This window comes from Cornus florida, unplaced genomic scaffold, assembly GCF_030987335.1.
Source record: "Cornus florida cultivar Cherokee Brave unplaced genomic scaffold, ASM3098733v1 CherokeeBrave_3.0.0_Hap2_Chr10, whole genome shotgun sequence".
In the NCBI taxonomy this organism is placed as follows: domain Eukaryota; kingdom Viridiplantae; phylum Streptophyta; class Magnoliopsida; order Cornales; family Cornaceae; genus Cornus; species Cornus florida.
In genome coordinates this window covers 89326601-89348960 of record NW_026775580.1, presented here as the reverse complement: position 1 = coordinate 89348960, position 22360 = coordinate 89326601, and the positions used below count along the sequence as shown (strand labels likewise).

At 33.8% G+C, this 22360-nt stretch overlaps 2 protein-coding genes across 2 annotated transcripts; one reads left to right on the top strand and one right to left on the bottom strand.

Moving 5' to 3' along the window:
* The first annotated feature begins 5364 nt into the window (after window positions 1-5364).
* Window positions 5365-6618, top strand: LOC132279978 (EG45-like domain containing protein). The gene is made up of 3 exons (XM_059782065.1): window positions 5365-5590; window positions 5718-6012; window positions 6346-6618. The coding sequence occupies exons 1-3, from the start codon at window positions 5464-5466 to the stop codon at window positions 6350-6352; spliced, it is 429 nt and encodes a 142-aa protein (XP_059638048.1). The 5' UTR covers window positions 5365-5463; the 3' UTR covers window positions 6353-6618.
* A 7166-nt stretch (window positions 6619-13784) lies between these two features.
* LOC132279977 (potassium channel AKT1-like) lies at window positions 13785-20307 on the bottom strand. The gene is made up of 11 exons (XM_059782064.1): window positions 20035-20307; window positions 18594-18959; window positions 18372-18429; window positions 17965-18276; window positions 17584-17829; window positions 17396-17494; window positions 17159-17195; window positions 16854-17035; window positions 16288-16482; window positions 16122-16197; window positions 13785-15007 (listed from the first exon to the last, which is right to left on the bottom strand). Exons 1-11 carry the CDS (start codon window positions 20226-20228, stop codon window positions 14112-14114), a joined length of 2661 nt encoding a protein of 886 aa, XP_059638047.1. The 5' UTR covers window positions 20229-20307; the 3' UTR covers window positions 13785-14111.
* Window positions 20308-22360: the final 2053 nt, after the last annotated feature.

The following is a 22360-nucleotide window of genomic DNA, read 5'->3' as shown; positions in this document are numbered from 1 at the left end:
TAACACCGACAAGAATGACCACTTCATCACAAATAGCCATATTCAAAATAAATTTTTAAATTTTTTTTAAAAAAAAATAGTAATCATTCTTTTTTAAAATGGTATGTTTTTAAAGTAGAAATTTATATCACGCATTAAATGTTTTACATCAGTATAGTGAACGTTTTATATTCTATCATTTTTAGTATATCAGTCTATCATGTTACAATAGGGACTAGATTCGGCTTCAAAATTAGTAAGACAAAAACAAGTCAATTTATTTATTTATTTATTATTATTAGAGTTCTAAGCCAACAAAATTTAGGTCACAACTCAACAACATATTTTTTAAAAAAATAATTTACTGGCAATTGGTCAAACATGCGCTTATAAAATCAAAATTTTAAAAAAAAAATTTACTTCAAGAATGGACATTTATTATTACTAGCAAAGAATAGTCCCCGATGAATTTGTTGTGATGGTGATACTAACAAGAATAGCAACTTTAGATAAATTATTTATAAATGAATATTTTAAATTATCTAAACTTGATATATATATATATATATATATATATATATTAGAATAAATGGATGCAATAATTTGGTCTCATATTAGTTATTTGTAAGATTGTGCGGTTATGGAATACTTAAACACTTAAGTTTTATAGCATAAATTATATACATGGAACCTCAAGTAATATTTATAAAAAATTTCTACAAAAATGTAAGAGTAATATTTATCCACACAATTATAATAATTATTATTAAAACTAATTACACTATAAAAAGTAAAAGTAACATATATCCACCTAATTAATTTTATAAAACTCAAGTGTCTACGTATTTTCTAACCACACAATTTTACAAAAACCGAATATGAGACAAAATTCTTGCTTTCATTTATTCTAAAATAAATTTATATTTATATCTATACTAAGTTAAATAATTTAAAATACAGATTTATAAAAATATATATATCTAGATTATTTAGTTTTTTAATCACGTGCATAGCACGTGCTAGTATGTATTAATATGTTTATATTTTTTAGATATTAAACCCAACATTTATAGTATCAATATATGTGTGCGTGTGTGTGTGTTATCATATCAATATAAAGTTGAATCTCTGAACCTGAGTTGCGTTGGTTGAAAAAAGAATAACAGAGACTTATAACGATGGCTCTTAAGTTTTTTCGCACAGAAGAGAAGATATGAGAGAGTTTTACATTGAGGAAATGTGTTCAGGTACGGCTTAATATAATTTGAGGCTTTAGGCGAAAAAAGTAAAATGGTATTTTAATTGAGTCTACTCATATATTCATCCTACTAATATGCTCATTATTTGTTTTGTGATTTCAAAGCGTAATACTAAATTTTTTTTAATCTCTAGTTCTATCTTTAGTTAATTGACTTTATACTTTCTATAAGACATATTCAACAATATAAATAAAAAAGAAAAAAAAGAAAAAAGAAAAAGAAAAAGAAAAGTTAATAGGTTTCTTACAAAAATATTTATGATTGATGTAATGATAATGAGGATTAATATATATGTATATGTGTGTATACGTTTATGTAATAAGGATGAGAGAGAGATAAAAAAATAAAAAAATAAATAAAAATAAAAATAAAAATATATAAATATTTTGAGCCTAATATTAAATTTCTCTATTAATTGAGGTTTAAAAAAAATTTGGGAGCCCTAAAAAAGAAAGAAAAAAGTGATGAACAATATAAATCTTTTAGGTTACTGTCAAATTCCTCTATTTATTGATATTTAATAATTAACATAATTATTCTAAAAAAGTTATAATATATATATAAAAAAAATGAAAATTTATGAAGCCTTCTTATTGGCTAGGGTCTTAGGCGACCACCTAACTCGCCTAACACTCCAGCCGCACCTAAGTATGTGTCTGAATTCTAAAGACGGTAAAGTTATGTAAGAGAGTTGGTAAAATAGCCGGAATGTTGAATCTTACCGAAAAAAGTAATCATGTTTCTCCATCACAAGTTTTATATATATATACACACACACATGTATAATAACAATATAGATGTGTTTTGCGTTTAATATATGTGTTTTTCTTTTCTTTTTCTTTTTTTCTTTTTTTGTGTAATCTGAATTGGAATTATTTTTTTCTCCAAACAATGATAATAAATTCATATTTCTTGCGATTAAACGTGTGTGTATGTGGGGTTATATATATGTAGGGTCTTGAATTAACCCTCAACCTCCCTTGTTATAATTATAATATTTAATTCATACTCAATTTAGAATTCTAAAACCACAAAATTAATCACACTGCAAAAAGTAAGAACAATATAATCCATATTTATTAAGATTAAATGTGTGGGTGGGTGAATCTATATATGCAAAGTTTTGAATTGAACCATCAATCTCCCTTGTTATAATTATAATAACAATTATTTTAATCACGTAATTATAATTCTACACATTCCCTACTAAATATTTCATACAGAATATAAAAGTAACATTTATCCACATAATTTTACTAATAATTACTAAAATTAATCACATTATAAAAAGTAAAAGTAATATATATCCACGTAATTAATTTTATAAAACGCAAGTGTCTACGTATTTCCTAACTGCACAATTTTACAAATTTTTTATATGAGACCAAATTTTTGCCTTCATTGATTGCAAAATAAATTCATATCTATAATTGTATCAAGTTTAAATAATTTATCTAGATTATTTAGTTTTTTAATCACGTGCATTGCACGTGATGGTATGTATTAATATGTTTATATTTTTAATATGCTAATCCCTTCATTTATAGTTCAAACTATTTTCTTATATATATATATATAAAGTTGAACTTGAGTTGCGCGTTACTTGAGAAAAAATAATTGAAGGGACTTATAATATAATAGTATAAATATAGATAAAAATATAATTTTTTTTTTTTTTTTTTTCATTATATATAGGAAAAGCTCCGCTCTCCCTTAAGTGTGCCCTCATATTAAACTTACTATTTTATTTACAACAACCACCACCACCACCTCTTCATCCTCCTCCTCGATTTAATGATTGTATTCATTCTTCATCTTTTACGACCGTTTGGGGGAAGCTAGACTTGTAGTGTGAATTTTGTTGCTTGCACAAGATATATATATATATATATATATATATATAAACACACACACACACACACACGCTAGGGGTGGGCAATGGCATGGACTGAGTAGACAGAGTGGTCCTATCAGCCCCGACCTAGCAATTTCATATATGGGTAATGGCAAATGACTGATACAATACATCACGGTGGTCCAAACCATAAATTATCCTAATTAAAATTCCGTACTTAATTTAGTTTTTTTTTTTCCAAAGGTCTTAATTTAGATTTTTGATAAAGGGAGTCTGGACCCCTTCTCTTATCATCCCAAATTCCAATCTGAAGGACAAGTTGTTTACCAGTCCAGTTCTCCATTTCTTGTAGGATCAACCATAATTGACTGCTTTACGCAAATTATGCCGGTATTTACGCCTGACCTTATTATTGACTGTATTAATGTGACAACTAATTTCCACATACACTCTGTTAGTACAAGATTTTTTTTTAATGATAACTGTAGTGTGTGCTCCACGAAAGTTGGAAAAAGCAATCTGATTATGAAGGAATATATATATATATATATATATATATATATATATAGTAGATTGCACCAGAATTAATAAAATTTTGAAGGGCTAGCCGAACCTTCTGTCTAATTATTACTATTATTATTTTCGATAAGTTGTCTAATTATATTTCAAGTACATTTATGCAAGTTAAATTGACTCAATAATGTTGTTCCTATAGCAAGCAGAAGTTTCACATCACATTTTTATCTTGGTAATAGTCCGTGATACTTTTTCTCGAGTAACTGGTGATTGTTTTTAATTATAAGCAAGTTTTAATTAAGTGAATTGAAAATAAATGTGCGGTTAGCTCCTCCATTGGAAGTAAAAATGGGTGAAATCGAGTCACTAGGCACTCGTTAAGTAATTGTTGATGGGTGAGACTGCCGATTAAGAACTGAGTTTGATTATACTCCCTCTATCCCAATATACATATCTTGTATGGAGAATTTAATTTTTTTTATAGTAGTGGAGTTTTAATAGTTTTTTTATTATATTTATAAGAGTGAAGTTTCAAATATGCCATTATTAAAGGACAAAATAATGCTCCGTAATTAATACAGTTATTTAGTTAAAATAATAGTTTGGGAATGTTATAAAAAATAGTAAATTCAATTTTAGAATAGGACATGTTTTTTGGAATATCTCAAAATGAAAAGATGTTTAACTATTTTGAAATGGAGGGGGATAATATTTTTGTAACAGATAAAATGCTTAATTTTTTAACCCAAAAATTTAAACGGTTAATTAGTGTCGCATACCCATTCTTATAAATGCACAAGAAAACCTTTGCTTTTGAAAATACCCGTTGGTCTGTCTTTTGTCTTGAAACGGTTTTCCCATGGGCCGTTGTTTATGGACCTGGACCTACAATCTTTTTGTAACAAGACTTACTCTAAGTGGGCCTGTTATAATTAGAGATTTTTACACATAAATGTATTTATGGGCCTATAATATTTTGTAATTAAAGTTTCATTGTTTTTCAAAAACTGAAGTTGATGTGGACATCAACTTTCACTTTCACTTTTTCGCTCTAATTTATTACCATGCTGGCCTCTCACAAAATATACCCTAGTCACTCTCTCCTCACTCGCCCTCATCATCATCACAGAGACTCAATTGGGTTTACACTAGGTGACGGAGGTTGCGTGGTGGACGATTAAATTGTTTGTCTGATATGCTACTGACTTAAGACTATGGGCAGATTTTTTGTGTAAAGAAAAATAATTTTCTCATGTTTTTTCTAATTTGGGTAAGGACACAACAATATCCAAGATCTTATTGGGAGAAAAGAAAAATATATATTTTCTCATGTTTTTCTCATTTGAGGTAAGAATTCAAGACCTGATACGAGGTAATGAAGAAGAGAATGATTGGCAACAGCCTAGTATCAAGTTTTTGCCTTCATAGGAGAGCTCCGTGAATTGTTGGGTTTCTTTGGTCCTGATGAGAGTAGAAAGAGAACGAGAGGAGAGGGAAAGGGGGGCAAAAATGTAATTTGGTATAACAAATTAAAACAAACAGTAAATTTTCATGTCCTTTGACTCAAGTTTATTTTTGTGAAATAAAGTATGAGATTTTGACTATCTAATAGTATAAATATGAGATTATATGTAAAAATTTCATTTGATTATAACTAAGTCTCTCGCAGTCTTCTTCACTTGAATACAAATTATCTTGAAAAAAAAAATTGTGAATGAAAAAGAAAGACTCAGAGGTTGAAATATATGGAATATTATCATGACATAGTCTCTTCTCAGCCTTGTATTTTTTTGTTTTCTTTTTCTTTTCAGTTAGGTCCCTTCTCAACCTCTCTTTCACAATTAATATTCCAAAATGTCTGGGACTCATCAAGTAGTCCTTCAATGGCTACCACTCTTTATCTTCATCGTCACCGTGCTTTTCAATAGCAGCTGTCATGGGGATGTTGGCACCACCGCCCAGTACAGTCCACCATATTTACGTAAGTACCCTTCAAAAATTGTTTCATAATCTATACATATATGTTATATGCTATATATATGCATGTGTCCTTCTTAATTATCATATATATATATAATAATAATAATTAATTTGTGTGGTATATGTAGCGACGGCTTGTTATGGAAATGATCCGTCGCAGTTTCCGTCGAGCAATTTGTTTGGGGCAGCGGGAGAAGGAATATGGGACAATGGAGCATCATGTGGGAGACAATACTTGGTGAGGTGCATAAGTGCAACCCAACCAAGAACATGTTTTGCAGACCAGACCATTCAGATCAAGATTGTTGATTATGCTCCTACTCAGCCCTCCTCTACCAGTACCACCACCATGGTTCTATCTCAGACCGCTTTTGGGACCATTGCAAATTCTTCAGCTCACTTCATCAACATTGAATTTCAACAGTAACTCTCTCAATCTCTCTCTACATCACTCTCTTTTTTATTTTTTTCTATGTAAGTTATGTAAATTTGCAATATATATATATGTCATGCATTGAAAAAGTGTTCTTAGCTTTTACCTGCACTGTGTTGAAGGTTTTTACTGTCACTTGATTAAAAACTGGAATGGCCCAAAATTTATACTTCTTTTGTATATATATACTTATATTTTTTCACCACCAAGTAAGATTGAATGAAACCAAAAAAGCAAACTTATTTATTGTATTCAAATATGTTTCTGGTTTGAATATTTTCTTTGTGCTAAAATTAAGATTGTATCTACTGTGGCCCATGCAGGGTATGACTGAGAAGTTGGTGTTGTGGAAGAGAAGTTTGATTTATCTTGATCAAAGTATGATGATTCCCCGAAATAAGGAAAAAAATCATGACAACATGTTATATGCATATATGTAACTATATATATATATATATATATATATATTTGTTTCTAGAATCCTATGAATAAAATTGCAAAGGATTTTGCCCATTGATTGGTTGCTGGAAAATTCTTTTCTGCATATATTATGTAAGTGTGTACTATTGAAATGAAATTATGTAAAATTGAGGAAATTTCTCACTTGTTTCTTCACCTTAGAAGATTCTACACTTCAACGATCGAGTCTTGACATGACAATATATACCCCACCCTGGTTTTTTATTGGCAGATTCTTTTCACTAGTTTTAAGTGGAATTTATGGTGATGTCATCAAGCATTAAACTATTTCAACAGCTACCTGTCTGTTGGAAATGTCTCTCCAATTAATGTCCTTTCATTACTTGGTTGGAATTTGTTAGCTTCTCGGCATGTTCTGCATTTATACGTGGGATCATCATAATCAGAATGGACTCCGAAAATTATGTAAAGGGGAGGCCTGTGTTGTAGGGGCAATAGTGTAATTTGTTTCATAATTTTAGTAGGACAATTTTAAAATTTTTTAAGTATTTAATACATAAATAATAATAATAAAAAGAAATAATAAGTATAAAATACCATTAAAAAAAAAAAAAAAAAATCAGTTGGAGCAATTGCCTTACTAAATAGGTAAGTTCATGCCTGATCCGTCACGATGTCATTATATTCCCTTTGTTCTAGGAGAAGAAATTATTATTATTATTATTATTTTTTAAGATAGTAGGAGTAGTTGAAAACACTACATTTATGTAAATAAGAAATAACTTTATACACCCTGTTCTAAGAAAAGATTTTTTTTTTTTTTTTAAAGATAGAAGGAGTAGTTGATAACCGAATCCATTCCACTGTATTTATGTAAATAAGAGAAAATATCATTCCCAATCATATAAATAAATAAATAAGTGGAACTTTCTAAATATGTACTAAATTTATATTTGATGATGGGATACATTAAATTTATCATGATTACTTTTCGAGTGCTCAATGTCCGGGACTCTCTTGAACTAGTTATCATTTTTCTTTAGGGAGAGCTATATGGTACCTTCTGTGTAATTTGTAACGGGTGTGTCGTGTATGTGAAAGCTTTGAAATTCCTTGGCTGCATGTGGAATGTAATCAACTTGAAGGTACAATAATGATCTTTTATACAAGACAAGCATTCACGTAATTAACACGCCTTGCTTCAAGTCACATATCTCTATTGAGTCATTTGCCACTTTCCTTGGGTCACTCCAGTACAATTATATGTGTCAGTATGTCGATACAATATTGATTGATACTCCTTTTTTTATTTTTTGGGTAAATCAATATATGTTAAAAAGGAGAAGAAAATTACAAAGAGGGCACAGCCATTTCAGAAGCAATGTTGATACATTACAACATTAATATAATATTAACATATATCACAAATGCAAACAAAATTTATTGTTAAAAATCTAATAATATACTTTAGTCAAGAAAGTCACTTAAAAATGACAGTTCAATATTTGAAATTTTATAATTTCAGAACAATAACAATTTATAAATTATTGTCAATATTATTTCCTCTGCAATGTGAAAGGTTAAAAGTTTTGTCAAGTGCAGAAAACCCTTGTAATATAGGTTTTGTACATAAATAATTCCTCTTTTTTAAAAATGTGCATTTTCGTTCATAAAATTCAAAAAAATGTACAAATAAGCCCCTCTTACCACTCTTTGATCAAAATTGACATAAAGTAAATTTAAAAACCCTAATTTGCCATTTTCTCTTCCTATTATACCTTTTTCTAATAGACTGCTCTCCTACGCCCCTCACCACAACTGGTGGTGCATCACAGCCATAACCACCATCTTTAACCCCACCACCACCACCACCACTATGTTTATTATGGCCATTCAATTCAACCCCATAGCCAAAGTTCGGTGCCGATCTATTATATATGTACATATATCTCCCAACATAAACAAAAGTATTTGAAACAGTGATGCATCACAGCCATAACCACCATCCTCAACCTCCCTGTTAACGTTAAAAATAGGTTGGCTAAAGCCGATTCTAAATTGATCTGTTGCGGGCGAGCCAGAACCAACAATGTGGTTCAAGTGTGTTTAGTCGACAATAGTCTCTTTGAGAATTTTGACTTTCAGGCGATGCGAAGAGAAAGAGAACAAATATACTCCTCTGTGAGTTCAGGATTGCCTTAATTAAAATGACTTTATCAGTGAACAAATATAGTAACAATTTGATAATAGAAATGAAAGAAAATATAGATATAGAAAGTGATAGGGAGAAGAAATAGAAAGAGAAAGATAGAGAGAGAAATAGAACGAGACTGAAATAGAGAGGGAGAGAGATAAAGATAGCAAAGATGCTATATGGGGAAAGGGCTTGAGAAAGCAATAATAATAATTAAATGTTTTTGAGGGTGCTAGACCTCTTACAACTTATGCTTCTATGGGGAGTTGATTGAAAGAATAACATGTAAGAAACTGCAAAGATTGTGGTCTGAAATCTATAATTCCCCTTGTTCCTTTCTAATCTCTTTCTAAAATCACTAAACACGAACTTATAAAAATCCCCAACAAAAAATCATGAAGAACAAGTTATTGTTTTATTTTCGGCAGTCGTCCATGAAACAAAGATAGAGACCAGTGCTTTGATTGTCCCCAAAGGTTATATATATACATATATCTCCCAACATAAACAAAAGTATTTGAACCAAACGAGAGAGATTCGTACATACAGTTGATAGTGCGATGCAATTGTAGAGACGATGATAAGTTTTGATTCACTGTGGTAGAGGAGTACGAAGATGGTGTGAGGTGGGTGTTGACCAAAGAGTCGGTTGGCTACGACTTCGGATTTTTGGTGCCCGATTGCACCGGCGGTGTATAATCACAGCTTAAGTCTCGCCTCTGACGATGATTGTGCTGGCAATCGATTTGTTGATTGCTCGTAAACGAAGCCAACGAGATTATAGAGCTTCGACAACCATGGCTTAGCAATCAGTTCAGGCATATGGTTGCCGACAATGAAAAAGATGGCGAAGGGAGTGCAACAGGTTAATATGGTTACCGAAGGTGAAGGGTATTAGCCACCGGAGATTAGAGTGATAGGCACGTGCAGCGCGTGTATACGCGTTAGGTCTACGCGCAAACAACTACGATGCTATTTTGCCAGAAGATAAAGATGGTGACGCCGTTAACAAAGATCTTGAAGGAATTTTTATCTGACATGATGGTGATGCATCGACCAGGGGCTAGGGTTTCTATCTTGGTGCCCAATGCTTTCTTCAGTGGCGAGAATGATTGTCGTCGAGATGAGGATAGTGGATGTCCGCTGTGGGTTGAGTGGTTAGAGTAGTTATTCGATGCGGGAATGATGATCGGAGCACCTCCACTGAGACAACGGGAGAGGTGGAGGAGATGTGACAGACAATAGAAAAGAGTGGGTTTAGAAATGGAGTTTTATTTGATTTTTATGAAACCCATTTGTGATCATGGCTTAACAATCCATGGCTATGGTCGTCAAAGCCATGTAAGCTTTGTGGTTGTGGCTTTAGGCTCTGCTCTGAACACGGTGAATCAGAAAGAATTGTTTAAAATGGTAATTTTACATTACCTGGTTTTTTAAATATTATTTCATTTTATTGATAAGAGGGTATTAATGTCTTTTTATGCGAAAAGGGGGGTAATTGTACCAAATTAATAGTATAAGGGAGTTTTATACCACACGTGAACTTTTTTGCACTTAAGTCGTTAAAAGTTCAAATCTCCTTATTTGAGGAAGAAAAATAATAGTTTTCTCAAAATTGGATTTTTTATATTTTACAATTTTTTTTCCTCTATAACAGCGATGAACATTATATTAAATAACACCTTTCAACTTATTTCTTTTTTTTTTTTTTTTTCTTTTCGGAAGGTAAATTATATTGAATGAAAGAAAATGTACAAAGGGGTAAATGTGAAACAAGGCCAAAAGCCCAATCAACATCTACCAAACAACCAAGACAAAACCAAGCCAAAACATGTAAACAAAAACAATGGTAGTCTAGAAGCACTAGACTAAGGATGTCTAAGTTAACACCGATCACTCCGGAGACAATACAAGGAGAGGCAAGCAAAGTGCCTCTGTTAGATTGGTCCAGCGGCTCTGCCGGAGGACGAATGAAAGCCTCCGAAGGTCCTATTTAGAAATCAATCTCCTAGCCGACGAGGAATCCTTTGCACGCATAGAAATAAGCCTCTACTTAACCATATCCGTGATTTGCTTCAAAATAGTGGATTGAGAAGAACGTAGCGCTTTGAAGGCCTGATTATTCCGTTCCTTCTAAATACGGTTAATTGCGGTAGAGAGTACAAGTTTATTGGCCGAATTTCTTAGAGATTGATCCCTCCAGTGACGTGAAACCTATTCCACTAGTTCTGTCCAAGAGGCACTCTTATGGCAAATTCCACACTTATTCTGCAGGTGTCTCCAGATTGGCCTAACAAAGGAGCATTCAAAGAACAGATGCGCATGTGATTCGTCGACATTTTGGCATCATAGATGGCACAAGGTTGACCCCAGAATGGATGGTCCGAAGTTCCTATCGATTGTAGGGAGCCAATTCTGCACTGCCAGCCATAAGGTAAATTTGCATCTTGGGATTGAATATGAGTTCCATACCAGGTGAGCCCATTGCCGCAGAAAGAAATTGGGAGAAAGCCACTCTACTATGTGGCTGTTGGAGAATGAACCTGTGGGTGAGGAAACCTAAATGGCAGAGTCAGATTCCTGCGATGGAGTGCATGCATCGATAATTCAAGGAACAGTTCCAAAATGTCAGCAGGAAAATTCCATTCTTCATTGATCACTAGAGTTATAAGTTTCTATGAAGGGGCAATTGACGATTCTCTGATGGTAGGTGATGAAGCTCTCAGAGCTAGAGGGCCTCCCTGAAGCCAATTGTCCTCCCAGAAGTAAGTATGCATTCCATTACCCACTTTCATCCTCACCATGGACCTAACTACCCCCTAAGCTGTAGGAGCTTCCTCTAATTACTTGAGCAAGCTTGTAGGATATTCATAGTCCAGAAGCATCGGCTACGAATAAGCTGAACCTTAACCCATTTTGTTCATAGGCTTTCTCTGCGATTAGATATGAGACTTCATAGGTGCTTGAGTCCTCCAACAACATTCATTGCACTAAGATTTTTGAAGCCAAGACCTTCAAACTCCTTAGGTATGCACACTGCATTCCATGCCACTTTGGCTCTAGTGGACTTGTACTCAGTACCTGCCCACAGGAAATTCTTCAAAATTTTATTCACCTCATAGAGAGCCGCCTTAGGGAAGATGAATAAGCTAGACCAATAGATTATCATGCTGTATAGGATTGATTGGATTAACTGCAGTTGCCCAGCGTAGGAGAGTAATCGAGATGACTAATGGTTAACTCGTCTTGTTATCTTCTTTATTAACCCTCTACAGTCAGAAAGCTTAAGACTTGTGGATATGAGCAGAACGCCAAGATATTTGATAGGTAAATTGCCCCTTTCAAAACCAAGAAGATCTTTGATATCATTAATGAGGTTAGCCTGCATCTTGAGTGATGCTTAAAAGAATGGTTGTCAGCTAGCTATGGACTGATAATGGAAGAGAGAACCTCCATAACAATAACAAATAGTAGGGGTGAGATTGGGTTACCTTGCCTGAGCCCCTTTACACCTTGGAAATAACCCTAAGATTCCCCATTTAAGGAGATTATGAAGGATGGCGTGGTAATGCACGCCTTGATCCAATCAATGAAAGTGGCTAGAAATCCAAGTAGGAGTAGTGAGTCCAGTAGGAAAGGCCACCCTACTGTGTCAAAAGCCTTCATTAGGTCCACTTTAATAGCACGCCTAGGGAGAACAAGCTACCTATGGTACCCCTGAAATAACTCATGAGTAAGCATAACACTATCCCCAATATGCCTTCCTTGTACAACAAAGGCATTTTAACATGGGTCAATAATGGTAGGTAGAGCCTGTTTGAGTTTGTTTGCAAGAAGTTTAGCAATGCATTTATAAATGGTATTACAGCATGATATGGGCTTAAAGTTATGAAGGGTTGTAGGATTAGGTATCTTGGGGACAAGTGCAATATAAGAGTTGTTTATCTCACTGAGAAGTTTGTCATTATGGAAAAAGGCTCTAATGGCCTGAATAATATCATTACCCACAATAGGTCAAGCCATGTGGTAGAAATGTGCATTAAAACCATCCGGACCTGGGGATTTTTCCTTATGGAGTAAGAGGAAAATAGATTGGATTTCTGCATCAGTGGGACTAGCAACCAATGATGGTAAACAGTGTTGAGGGATGGTTTTGTTGATGAAAGGCTATAATGATGATATCCCTGGATAGGATGGGGGAGAGCAGCCCAAAAGATTGTGAAAGTGGGAGACAACTTCTTCCTTGATAAGTCTCTCATTCTCCGAAGTTTCCCATGTGGATGAAGTGAGGCTTGTGATCTTCCTTCTGTTGTTCTTGGAATTGAAAGTCTTGAAGAAGAAGGCAGTGTTACTGTCACCATCTTTGAGCCACCTTACTCTAGATTTCTGCCTAATAAGTTGCTCCTCATTGAGAACCAAACTAGTGTAATTCTACAACAGGTCTTTTTCTTATTTCACTCCACGTCATCAATAGGTTAAAACAAATGATAAATCATATAATTCCTACAAATATTTTGATATTAATGGGATAAATCATAAAACCGAAAGCCAACCCCACCCTGGGCCTGAGGTTTTAGATTTTAACCCAAGCCCAAAACATATGAAAACTTCTACCCAGTCCCATTAATTTGTTTAAAATAAAAACCGGTCCGATAAATCAGTGTTTTATGGTTCGGCCTACATCTAATTCATTTTCCTATCTACATGCAATGTGAACAAGTCCCCCTTTAACATACTACATGTCACCATCACAAAATTATTTTTGTTTGTTGCGACACGCAAGTGTGTGTTACATTACAATAGTCTTCGAAGCTCGCTAATCAAGTCAAAATGAAATAATCTTGGAGAATTAGCCAATGTTTTTTTTTTTTTCTTTTTTAATTGGGACTCATACACACGGCCTCCACTGAGGTTAGAACCCCTGACTTCCCTTTGGGAAGTGGGAGCCTTGTACAGATGGGCCACAGGCCTGTTGGTAATTGGCCAAATTCGCAGGTTTGTTTGTTTTTTTTTTTTTTTTAACAAGAAACTCTAAATCTAGATTATATCTTGTAGCGACTAGAGTGGTTTGTAACTTCTACACAGGTCAGTTACCAGTAAAAAACGCTTCAAAACTGTAGTATGGCCTTCAAGTCAATAAGAGAAAAGTGAAGATAAACCAAGAGGTACTTGGATCAAATTAGGGAAATTAGTATTAAGACAATAAACTTTGTTAGTGTTGATCGCTATTATAGGCACATTATCTTTCCGAGGCCACATCTCAAATGCTCATTTGTATGGTATTCATCTTCCACCAACCATCGCGCCACTTCACGGATGAACAATCTGAGCAACCAATTTTTCAAAAGAATAGGCGACCTGTTACAGGTTTTTTGTAGCAGATCGAACCCAGAAGAACCTCATTTTGTGTTTCAACATGAGGAAACTTAGCAGAAGAAAAAGATGATGGATAAAGATGACACCTAGGCACCATTTCTACCTCAAATCCCCAAGTGTTTGGTGATTGGGTTCTTCCACTCCACCATCACTAACAAAAATGAGATGATCACCATCTCTAATCAGCTCTATAGCATCAAATTCAGCTCCATCTTTGCTTAGGACTTTGGACGGCAGGAACCCGAATTTTTTGACACCAATCTCAAGTACCTCATGGAAGGTCTGAGGAAGTATCACAACCTTTCCTTTAACATCACCCTTTTCTGGGCAACTAACGGTCACTCTGGCTGGGTAATCTCTGTTAGTCTGGGCACAGTTAGTTTCATTTACAGATAAAAGTAAGTCATTTTCCCTGCCACGGGCAGATGACATGATCCCAAATAGTGAATTGTTGAAGGTATTAGACCTACGCCTTTGGCGGTGTTGTCCCCATGACCCGTCTTCCACTGGGAATGCACCTTCCCGGGAAGGAGCACGGATTGTTGGCTCACTTTTAAATCTCCCAAGGTAGCGAGGTCCACGTTGCTCATCAGGGATTGCAACAACAGATTGAGTCTTGGCCTCTTTAATGGATTCGAAAATAACTTTTATATCTTCATGTCCTTGCTGATCAGCTAGAGCTCTTGGGGTCCAACCATCATTGTCTGGTTTGTCAATATCAGCTCCTTCTTCCAAAAGGAATTTAACCATCTCAATGTTGCCCTCACAAACTGCTACATGGAGAGCTGTGGATCCATTGTTCTGGGGACGTGTGACATCCCCTCCATAACGAACAATTTCCTTGAGCAATCCCAAGTTGTTCTGCTCAGCAGCAGTGCGTGCAAATTGAGCCACGTCGCCAGAAGAAATTTTAGCACCATTATCCATCAGCAGTTTAATCACTGGTTCATGATTGGCCAATATGGCCTCCCATAGAGGTACATTTCCTTCTGAATCTGTAAACATAATTCGACTCTTAAAATATATTTAATGAAACAGCGGCAATATAGAGAATAATTTATTCTTGTCAAGTATTTCAATCCAAAAAGAAATTATATTATAATGCTACATTTCAAAAAACATAGTTGTTCTGAAGAGAAGGGCAACTTAAACTCTAAAAAAAGAATGTAAAAAGTCTAGCACTATACAATTCAGCAGAAAAGGTCAGTATTATATTAAATATGACTTAAAATGGTGTCTTCCATCGAAATGAGGAAAAGGTTAACAAATATAAAGAAGAAAGCTTAAATGAATGTCCATGACCGTAAGATGGAGACGGGTGCCAGAGGTGGTATAAGGAGGCAGAATAACCAAACTGATCAACTGCAGATTGACCAAAATGTACGCCCAAGTAAATAAGATAAGATTATCTAATTATTAAATAGCGACACAATCTAATGAGGGGGGAGACACATTATCTCAGTACAGATAGTTTACCAATAAGCTAAAATATAAAATTTGGTCTGAATGAATCTTATATAAGAAATCAACAGACATTAACAATTATTGATCCATACTCAGAAAGGGCAGATTCTGTTGTTTTGACTTGTAATGGCTTTGTACAAAGCTATAACTTATAGAGAACCGACAACTTACTGAAAAAATTGAAAATGAAATAAGAGTCACTTTCTGCATTGTTAAAACCGCTTTTGTTTTTATTAAAAAAATAAAAATTTTGTGATGTGAAGACTGGATCCCCTACCATATGACTCGCATATACAGACCACCAGTGATGATCTATAGAAATGGTACATGACAGTTCTAACGGTTAAGAGTATAGCAAGGTCAATGCAAGACTACTTTACGATAAAGACAACAAATTAAATTTATTATCTAAGGACTAGCCAAAATAGGGAAGAGCAACAGTTACTAAAACTGAAAAATAAAACTGTCAGTGGATAATGGTGCAAGAATTCAACAGAAAGTTATTAAAATATGAACCACCTACAGTTGAGAGAATGAATTAAAATATGAAGAATCAAGTGTGTGGACTCGGGGAAAATGCTAAGGGTATGCAGTAGACTTGCAATAATTGAGCAGTGTAGAGATGCACACAAGTCTGGGAAATACCTAAGCTATTAGGGCCTGCTCCATAATCCAGTAGAAGAAGAACACAGTTCTCATTTCCCTTGGATGCTGCTATGTGCTGTTTTCACAGAAATTTTGGGAAAATATGAAAAAATGAAATTTCAGAAATTGAAGTATAAACAAATGTTTACATTTAACAAATGCATACCAGAGCTGTCCTCCCATTGTTGTCTGATTCATTTGGATCCAGACCACGCCTCAACAGTTGATGCAACAACAAGTCATCCCCTCTAAGTGCTGCAAAGCATAGACTGAGAGGTAGGTCCATTCTACCACGAGCTAGCATTCTCTCTGTCTCCATCAGAACTCCCTCCATAATTGGATCCTTCAGATCTTTCAAATGCTGCCCCAAGCAAAGAAAGAAAAATTCAATTAAGTGCATAACAAGTTTGTCACCCATACAAAGAATGCACGATATGTGTTACCAGTACCACACCCCGAAGTCTGCTTTGCTATGATAATATAAATCCTTAAATGTACTAAATTTAGTTAAAGATTATGTAAGCTGGAAAAGTTTTTTAGCTATGAGATATTTAAGTGTAAAAGCTGAATATATATTATATACTATATAAATAAATTAATATATGTATATATATAAGGAAAAGTACAAAATTTTAATAAATCTTACCCAAAGTTATAAAATTCCTTCCTCCAAATAGGTTTTATTTTTACCCACTTCGTTAAAAGTTAATTGGGTATATCAGGTTTACAGACCTGAAGAAGATTATTCATGATTACTGTTCCATCTCCAACATTGGCCTGAATAATATTCAAGAATGTAGTCCGGTTCAGTCGCAATAGTTGGCTCAATCGTTTGGTCCGCACGGTAAAGAGCTGAGGCCTATAACAGAGAACCCCAATCTCACCACAAACATCACCAGTTTTTGCCTCTCCAACTACCTGTAATCATCAATCATAAAATTCACTCAACATTTTCTTTGTCCAGGAAAAATGCTTCAATCATGGAACCTAGTAATAAAATTATTTAAATAGGAATCCATGGAGTTTGATCATTAGACTTGCCTGTTCGAGTCCGTTTTTGAGAACCAGCAGCTCCTGTCAAGTAACAAGAATATAAGTGGCAATCAATTGCAAACAGACTAGAAGAAAATTCCCAGTTTTCAATTAAGAGATAAACAACATCCATATTATTTCAAGTTCATGATCACAATAGTAGAATTTTCCCCCTTTTTTTTTTCCGTTCAATTCTAACATCAGATGTTGATATCAGAAAAATGAGGAAGTCAAATAATTACCACAGCTCCAGTAACAAGTATGTAGAAGTCTGTGGGTGCTTCATTTTGCAAGATGACATCTTCTTTGGGTGGAAAATACTCAGCTTTCATCTCTGAGACCTTCAATTTTAAAGAGTCAAAAACCCAACATAATGATACGTATATTAGTAGAAAAAACTGGTAGCTGTAAGTTCTTAGTAGTGTAATACCAGCTGGAAGAGCAAGTCATTGGACACCCCTTGAAACAAATACACCTTATCTACGAGAGTGTAGAAAAGAAAATGTGAGATGCTTGAACGGATGGCTTTCGGAAGGGAATCTAGAGACTCTTGCTGCTGCAGACCCTCTGAGTCTGTTCTGAACTTCAAACATAAGTGTGCAAGCATCTGATCTTGCAGTCGAACAGGCAATTGGTTCCTCTGTGCAAAACTTGAGGCTGCTTGAATGGTATCCCTCTGTTGACAGACCATATATTACAGAATTGAATTAATAAATGGGTGACCATTCACAAAGGCAACAAACATTTTTAAAAAAGATTAATAATGACTTCATTCAATTGGAAAAAGACAGAATCATAAGATTATACTCACAAATTTTCTAGTTCTACTGGTGCCATGAACGACCAAGTTGGTCATATTTCCTATCAGATATGATGTCAGTCCAAGGTTGAAGAGCATGTAGAATATGTCAAAGGTCATCTCTCTTGTATTTACAGGGTGCAAATCCCCATAGCCAACAGTTGTGAGAGTAGTGATGGACCAATACATTGATGTAACATATTGGATCCATAGGCTTTGTTTAAGGAAGTCGTCCCCTCCAAACCATGTCTTTTGCGGGTTATGATAACGTGAAGCAATAAGATAATAGAAGCACCCGGCACAATGAACTGCGAACAGGGTGACCTATAAATAGCACCGAAGCAAATAAGGTTGTGTATTACTTGAAAAAATCCATTTCTTTCAAGCACAACCCCCCAAATATCCTCAAATATACTTACACAAATGAGCTTCACACATCGAACCCAAAAGTAGTTGAAGTGCCTATCTTTCTCCAATCTGTTTTAAATATAAATAAATAAATAAAAATAGAGGGGTAATATGACTATATACCTTAAATATTAAGCAAGTACTAATGTTTACTCAGCTAAACAATATTATAAAAAACAGTTATTGGAAGCACTGTTTTGATTTGGAGAATTTAGAAGGAGAATCCAATTTACCTTGCAAAAAGGGCACTAACTCTACGGAGACGCCAGAGACGAAGCATGTTGAACAAGCCATATGACATGACATGGGATGGAACGATCTTCCGAGCAAGTTCAGAAGGGATTGTGGAAATGACATCAAATGCCAACCAAGTACTTCCATACTTCAAAGCAATCTGCTTTGGGTTATCAACAAGAAGGTAGGTAGTTCTGTCAAGGTAAGCTACAAAGAAGGTGAGAATGATATCAATAGCAAAGAATCCATTGACAACATTGTCAACAATGGAGAGTTCTCTTTGCGGCTTTTGAAGGAAACCAAATTCGAATGGTGACACCCATGCAGTATAGAGGACCAGAACAACCAGTAAAGTCTCCCATGCCCTGCAAAAATCAGCTTACCGTGAGGTAATTGTAGCAAAAAGCACCTTCTTCTTCTAATCAGAAAGGTCATAAACCTTTGAAATCCTTCATAGCTACCATAAATTAATCACAATTGCACTGACAAAAATATAAATAAATAAATAAAAGGGGAAAAAACGAAGATCAATTAAAATTGTTACTATTTAACAAAAAATTATTATCAAACAGAAGTTATAACAAGATAAAGAAAAGAAAAGAAGTCAATTTGCCATCACAAAATATGGGAAAACAAAATGAACTGTATTCAAAAAATCGAAAAAAATAGCTGAGACCAGAAAATTTCCACACAAAAAGAGAAATAAAGCATATACTTTTACTGGGAAAGTGTTAGTTGGCAAGACTAAAAGATTCCAACAATAACAAAACATTCTCAACGGAAAAGGTATATACAAAAGAGTAAAAGAAAACAAAAGAAATAAAACATGATTGGTACTTCTATGATACTAAGAAGGCATCACAAGGTTCATTGAATCATTGTTGTGATTTCAATATACAAAGAAAAAATACATTAAAAAAAAAAAAAAAAAAAACAGATAAATTATTTCAACCAAAAATCAATAACAGAACATGAGAGAAGTGAAACGGTTCAATTGTACAACTATACACACGCACACAGATAGAGGGATTGTGTTCCATAAAAGCAGTATCTTTTTGAAAAAGAATTTGTAATAAACCAAGATGTTTCCAGAAAATCTTTTATACATTAAGAGATTGTGTTCCATAAAAGCTATATCCTTTTGAAATATAATTAACAATAAACCTCAAAATTAGAACTTTTATACCAAGGTTTCCAGAAAATCTTTATACATTATTATAAAGAAACAAACTCAAGAAAACTGAAATAACAAGGAAAGGTTGGAACTTGGAATATACGTCACAACTATAAAGAAGCACAGGATCCAATGTCTATATAACCGTATATAAAAAAACACTTTGGAACCGTAATCACGCACACATACACACACACACACACACACACATATATATGTATATATATAACAGAGAGAGAAACAGAGTAGAGATGATAGAGAAATACCTGTAGCGGCGATCATAAGGGGATATAATGAATCTGCGAAGCTTAACTCTGCGGTTACTTCTTGCGCCAAGAGAAGGTAGAATCCCAGTAGAGAGACTATACTGGCTTCCGTCTCTGGACAACTGTTCAATCTCTTGTTCGGCGCCGCACATCGAAACCCGAAGCGCCCCTCTGTTACTGAACATGTCCGCCATTGTTACTTTATCTTTCAAGAACCCCCCAAAACCCAACTCAAAGCTCTCCTTCTTTCCCTATTTATTCTCCTCTCTGTGTTCTACTTTCTCTCGCTATTTATATACGAAACACATCTAGGACTTGTCTCTGTAGGCTAATGGAATCTTTTACACTTTTACCCTTCTACGGAGTATATACAGAATATTATGACACAATAGTTTCCTTCATTTTTTTTTTTTTGTCTATAATTAGAGGAGACAGACATTCACAACGCGTACGAGACACGAACTAAACTTTAATATTACTAGTTCGTTCTTTGTTTCTGTCACTGATGGTCCGATCGATGATTCTTTCTAGTCGGTGCGATCCTCGCAAATTTCTGTTTGCATTTGTAAACCTTTTTTATTTTATTTTTCCTTTTTTAAAAAAAAAAAATTAGCATACTTAAATCTTATTTTAATACATTTATTTTATAATATTTATTATATTTGTTATAAATTTTAACACATATTATTAATTTGTTAAATTTGATATATAAAACAAATATACTGAACTACAATTTAAATGCATCGAGAATGCTACATGTAAATTAAAATTGCATACCGAAACTTTAAGTAAATTAAGATTGCAGTAGTAAGTAGTAAATTCCTTCTGATATTAAATTCAAGAATAATTTATTGGACGTAGCCATAACCAATCCCTATCATTCTTAACTTTTCCTCTCATTAATTTACAGATAAATTAAAAAATAAAAAAAAATTTCTTGTTTACTCTATATTAAATTAATTAATTTCCAAATAAGATAAAAAAAAATAATCCCTCCGTCCCACATTAGATATCCTCGTGTCCATATGTTTAGAAATTGGAATTTTTAAGGAGACATATAATTAATGCATTGTCTTCTTTTAAAATTATCGACTTGTTTTTTTTAGTTTAGATATATATAGTTACCAAATTTAAAAAATTTTCAAAATATAAAGGAGAATGATGAAAAGATAAAGTTTTTTTACTTTCAAGAGTGACAACTAATTTGGGATGTCTAAAATGAGATAATGGACTACTAATATGGGACAGACATAGTAATATTCATTTTTACCCTATATCAAATTAATCATTAATGTCAAATTTAACAACATATGTATGACATAATTATTCATATTCAAAGTCCAAATCATATAATCAATAAAAAGTAGAACACAATTTTTACAAACTGGTTTCCTATTGAGAAAAATATTCAAATAAAAGGGCAAGATACAAGCCCCGGCCCACCCCTTGCAAGGGGAAATGAAAAATTTTGGAATAATTTTTTGTAAGTTTAGTAAAGGAAAATTACTTTACATAATCATTTACTTTACTTCAAATGGCCTTGTAATAAATTTAGAATTTTACCCCTGGCCTCATAGGAAACTTACTCAAGTGATTTGAAATTGTGCCGAGATTGCATGGTTTAATCATTGAATTTTATCTCAAAATGTCTCATATTATTTGGATACGATATTAACATATAGAACTTCATATTCACCTTATCTAGATGATGTGGAATTATGCAACATGTAACTCATTCAGTGTCTCGTATCCGTTCATATCACAATACATAGGTAGCTGCGTAAATACACAATAAAATTTTTATTGACAGTATTTACCTCTTCACCGATGAGTAAGAGCATTTCCAGTGGTCGGTTAAAAAATTCTTGTGTAAAATATAAACTGCCACATGTGATTTGTAAATTTTTTTCATCTCCAGCCGTCTGTTATGATACACTACCACATCACCAATGTGTAAAAGGGTTGTGTATTTTAAGCCGCACATTTACATTGCCATGTAAGCATATTTTCTCTCTCCTCCCCTTTCTCACCCGCGGATCTCTTTCTTCTCTCATTCTTTTACGCCTCTTTGTTTCCCACTTTTCTAGAGTGGAATAGAGAATAATATGTAACTGGTGGTAAGGTAAGAACGGCTCGACCATCTTTTCTTTATTTTTTTTAATAAATATAGTTTGATTCATCACTTTCGAAAAATTCAATCATACTTTAGATTTTAGGATTTTTTTAGATTTTTTAACCTTTTACATTCTATTCTAATGAGATAAATATGTACTAGCAAAAGACTATATATATATTTTAATCATGTAGTTTCTATATACTTAAATCT

Bases quoted from the DNA above. Each gene is read 5' to 3' on its own strand.
- LOC132279978 (XM_059782065.1), top strand. From the start codon at position 5,464: ATGTCTGGGACTCATCAAGTAGTCCTTCAATGGCTACCACTCTTTATC. The intron at 5,591-5,717 runs GTAAGTACCCTT...TGGTATATGTAG, and splicing joins GTACAGTCCACCATATTTAC to CGACGGCTTGTTATGGAAAT.
- LOC132279977 (XM_059782064.1), bottom strand. From the start codon at position 20,228: ATGGCGGACATGTTCAGTAACAGAGGGGCGCTTCGGGTTTCGATGTGC. The intron at 18,960-20,034 runs GTATTTCTCTAT...TGATTTTTGCAG, and splicing joins CCTTATGATCGCCGCTACAG to GGCATGGGAGACTTTACTGG. The intron at 18,277-18,371 runs GTAAGTATATTT...TGCTATTTATAG, and splicing joins GATGTGTGAAGCTCATTTGT to GTCACCCTGTTCGCAGTTCA.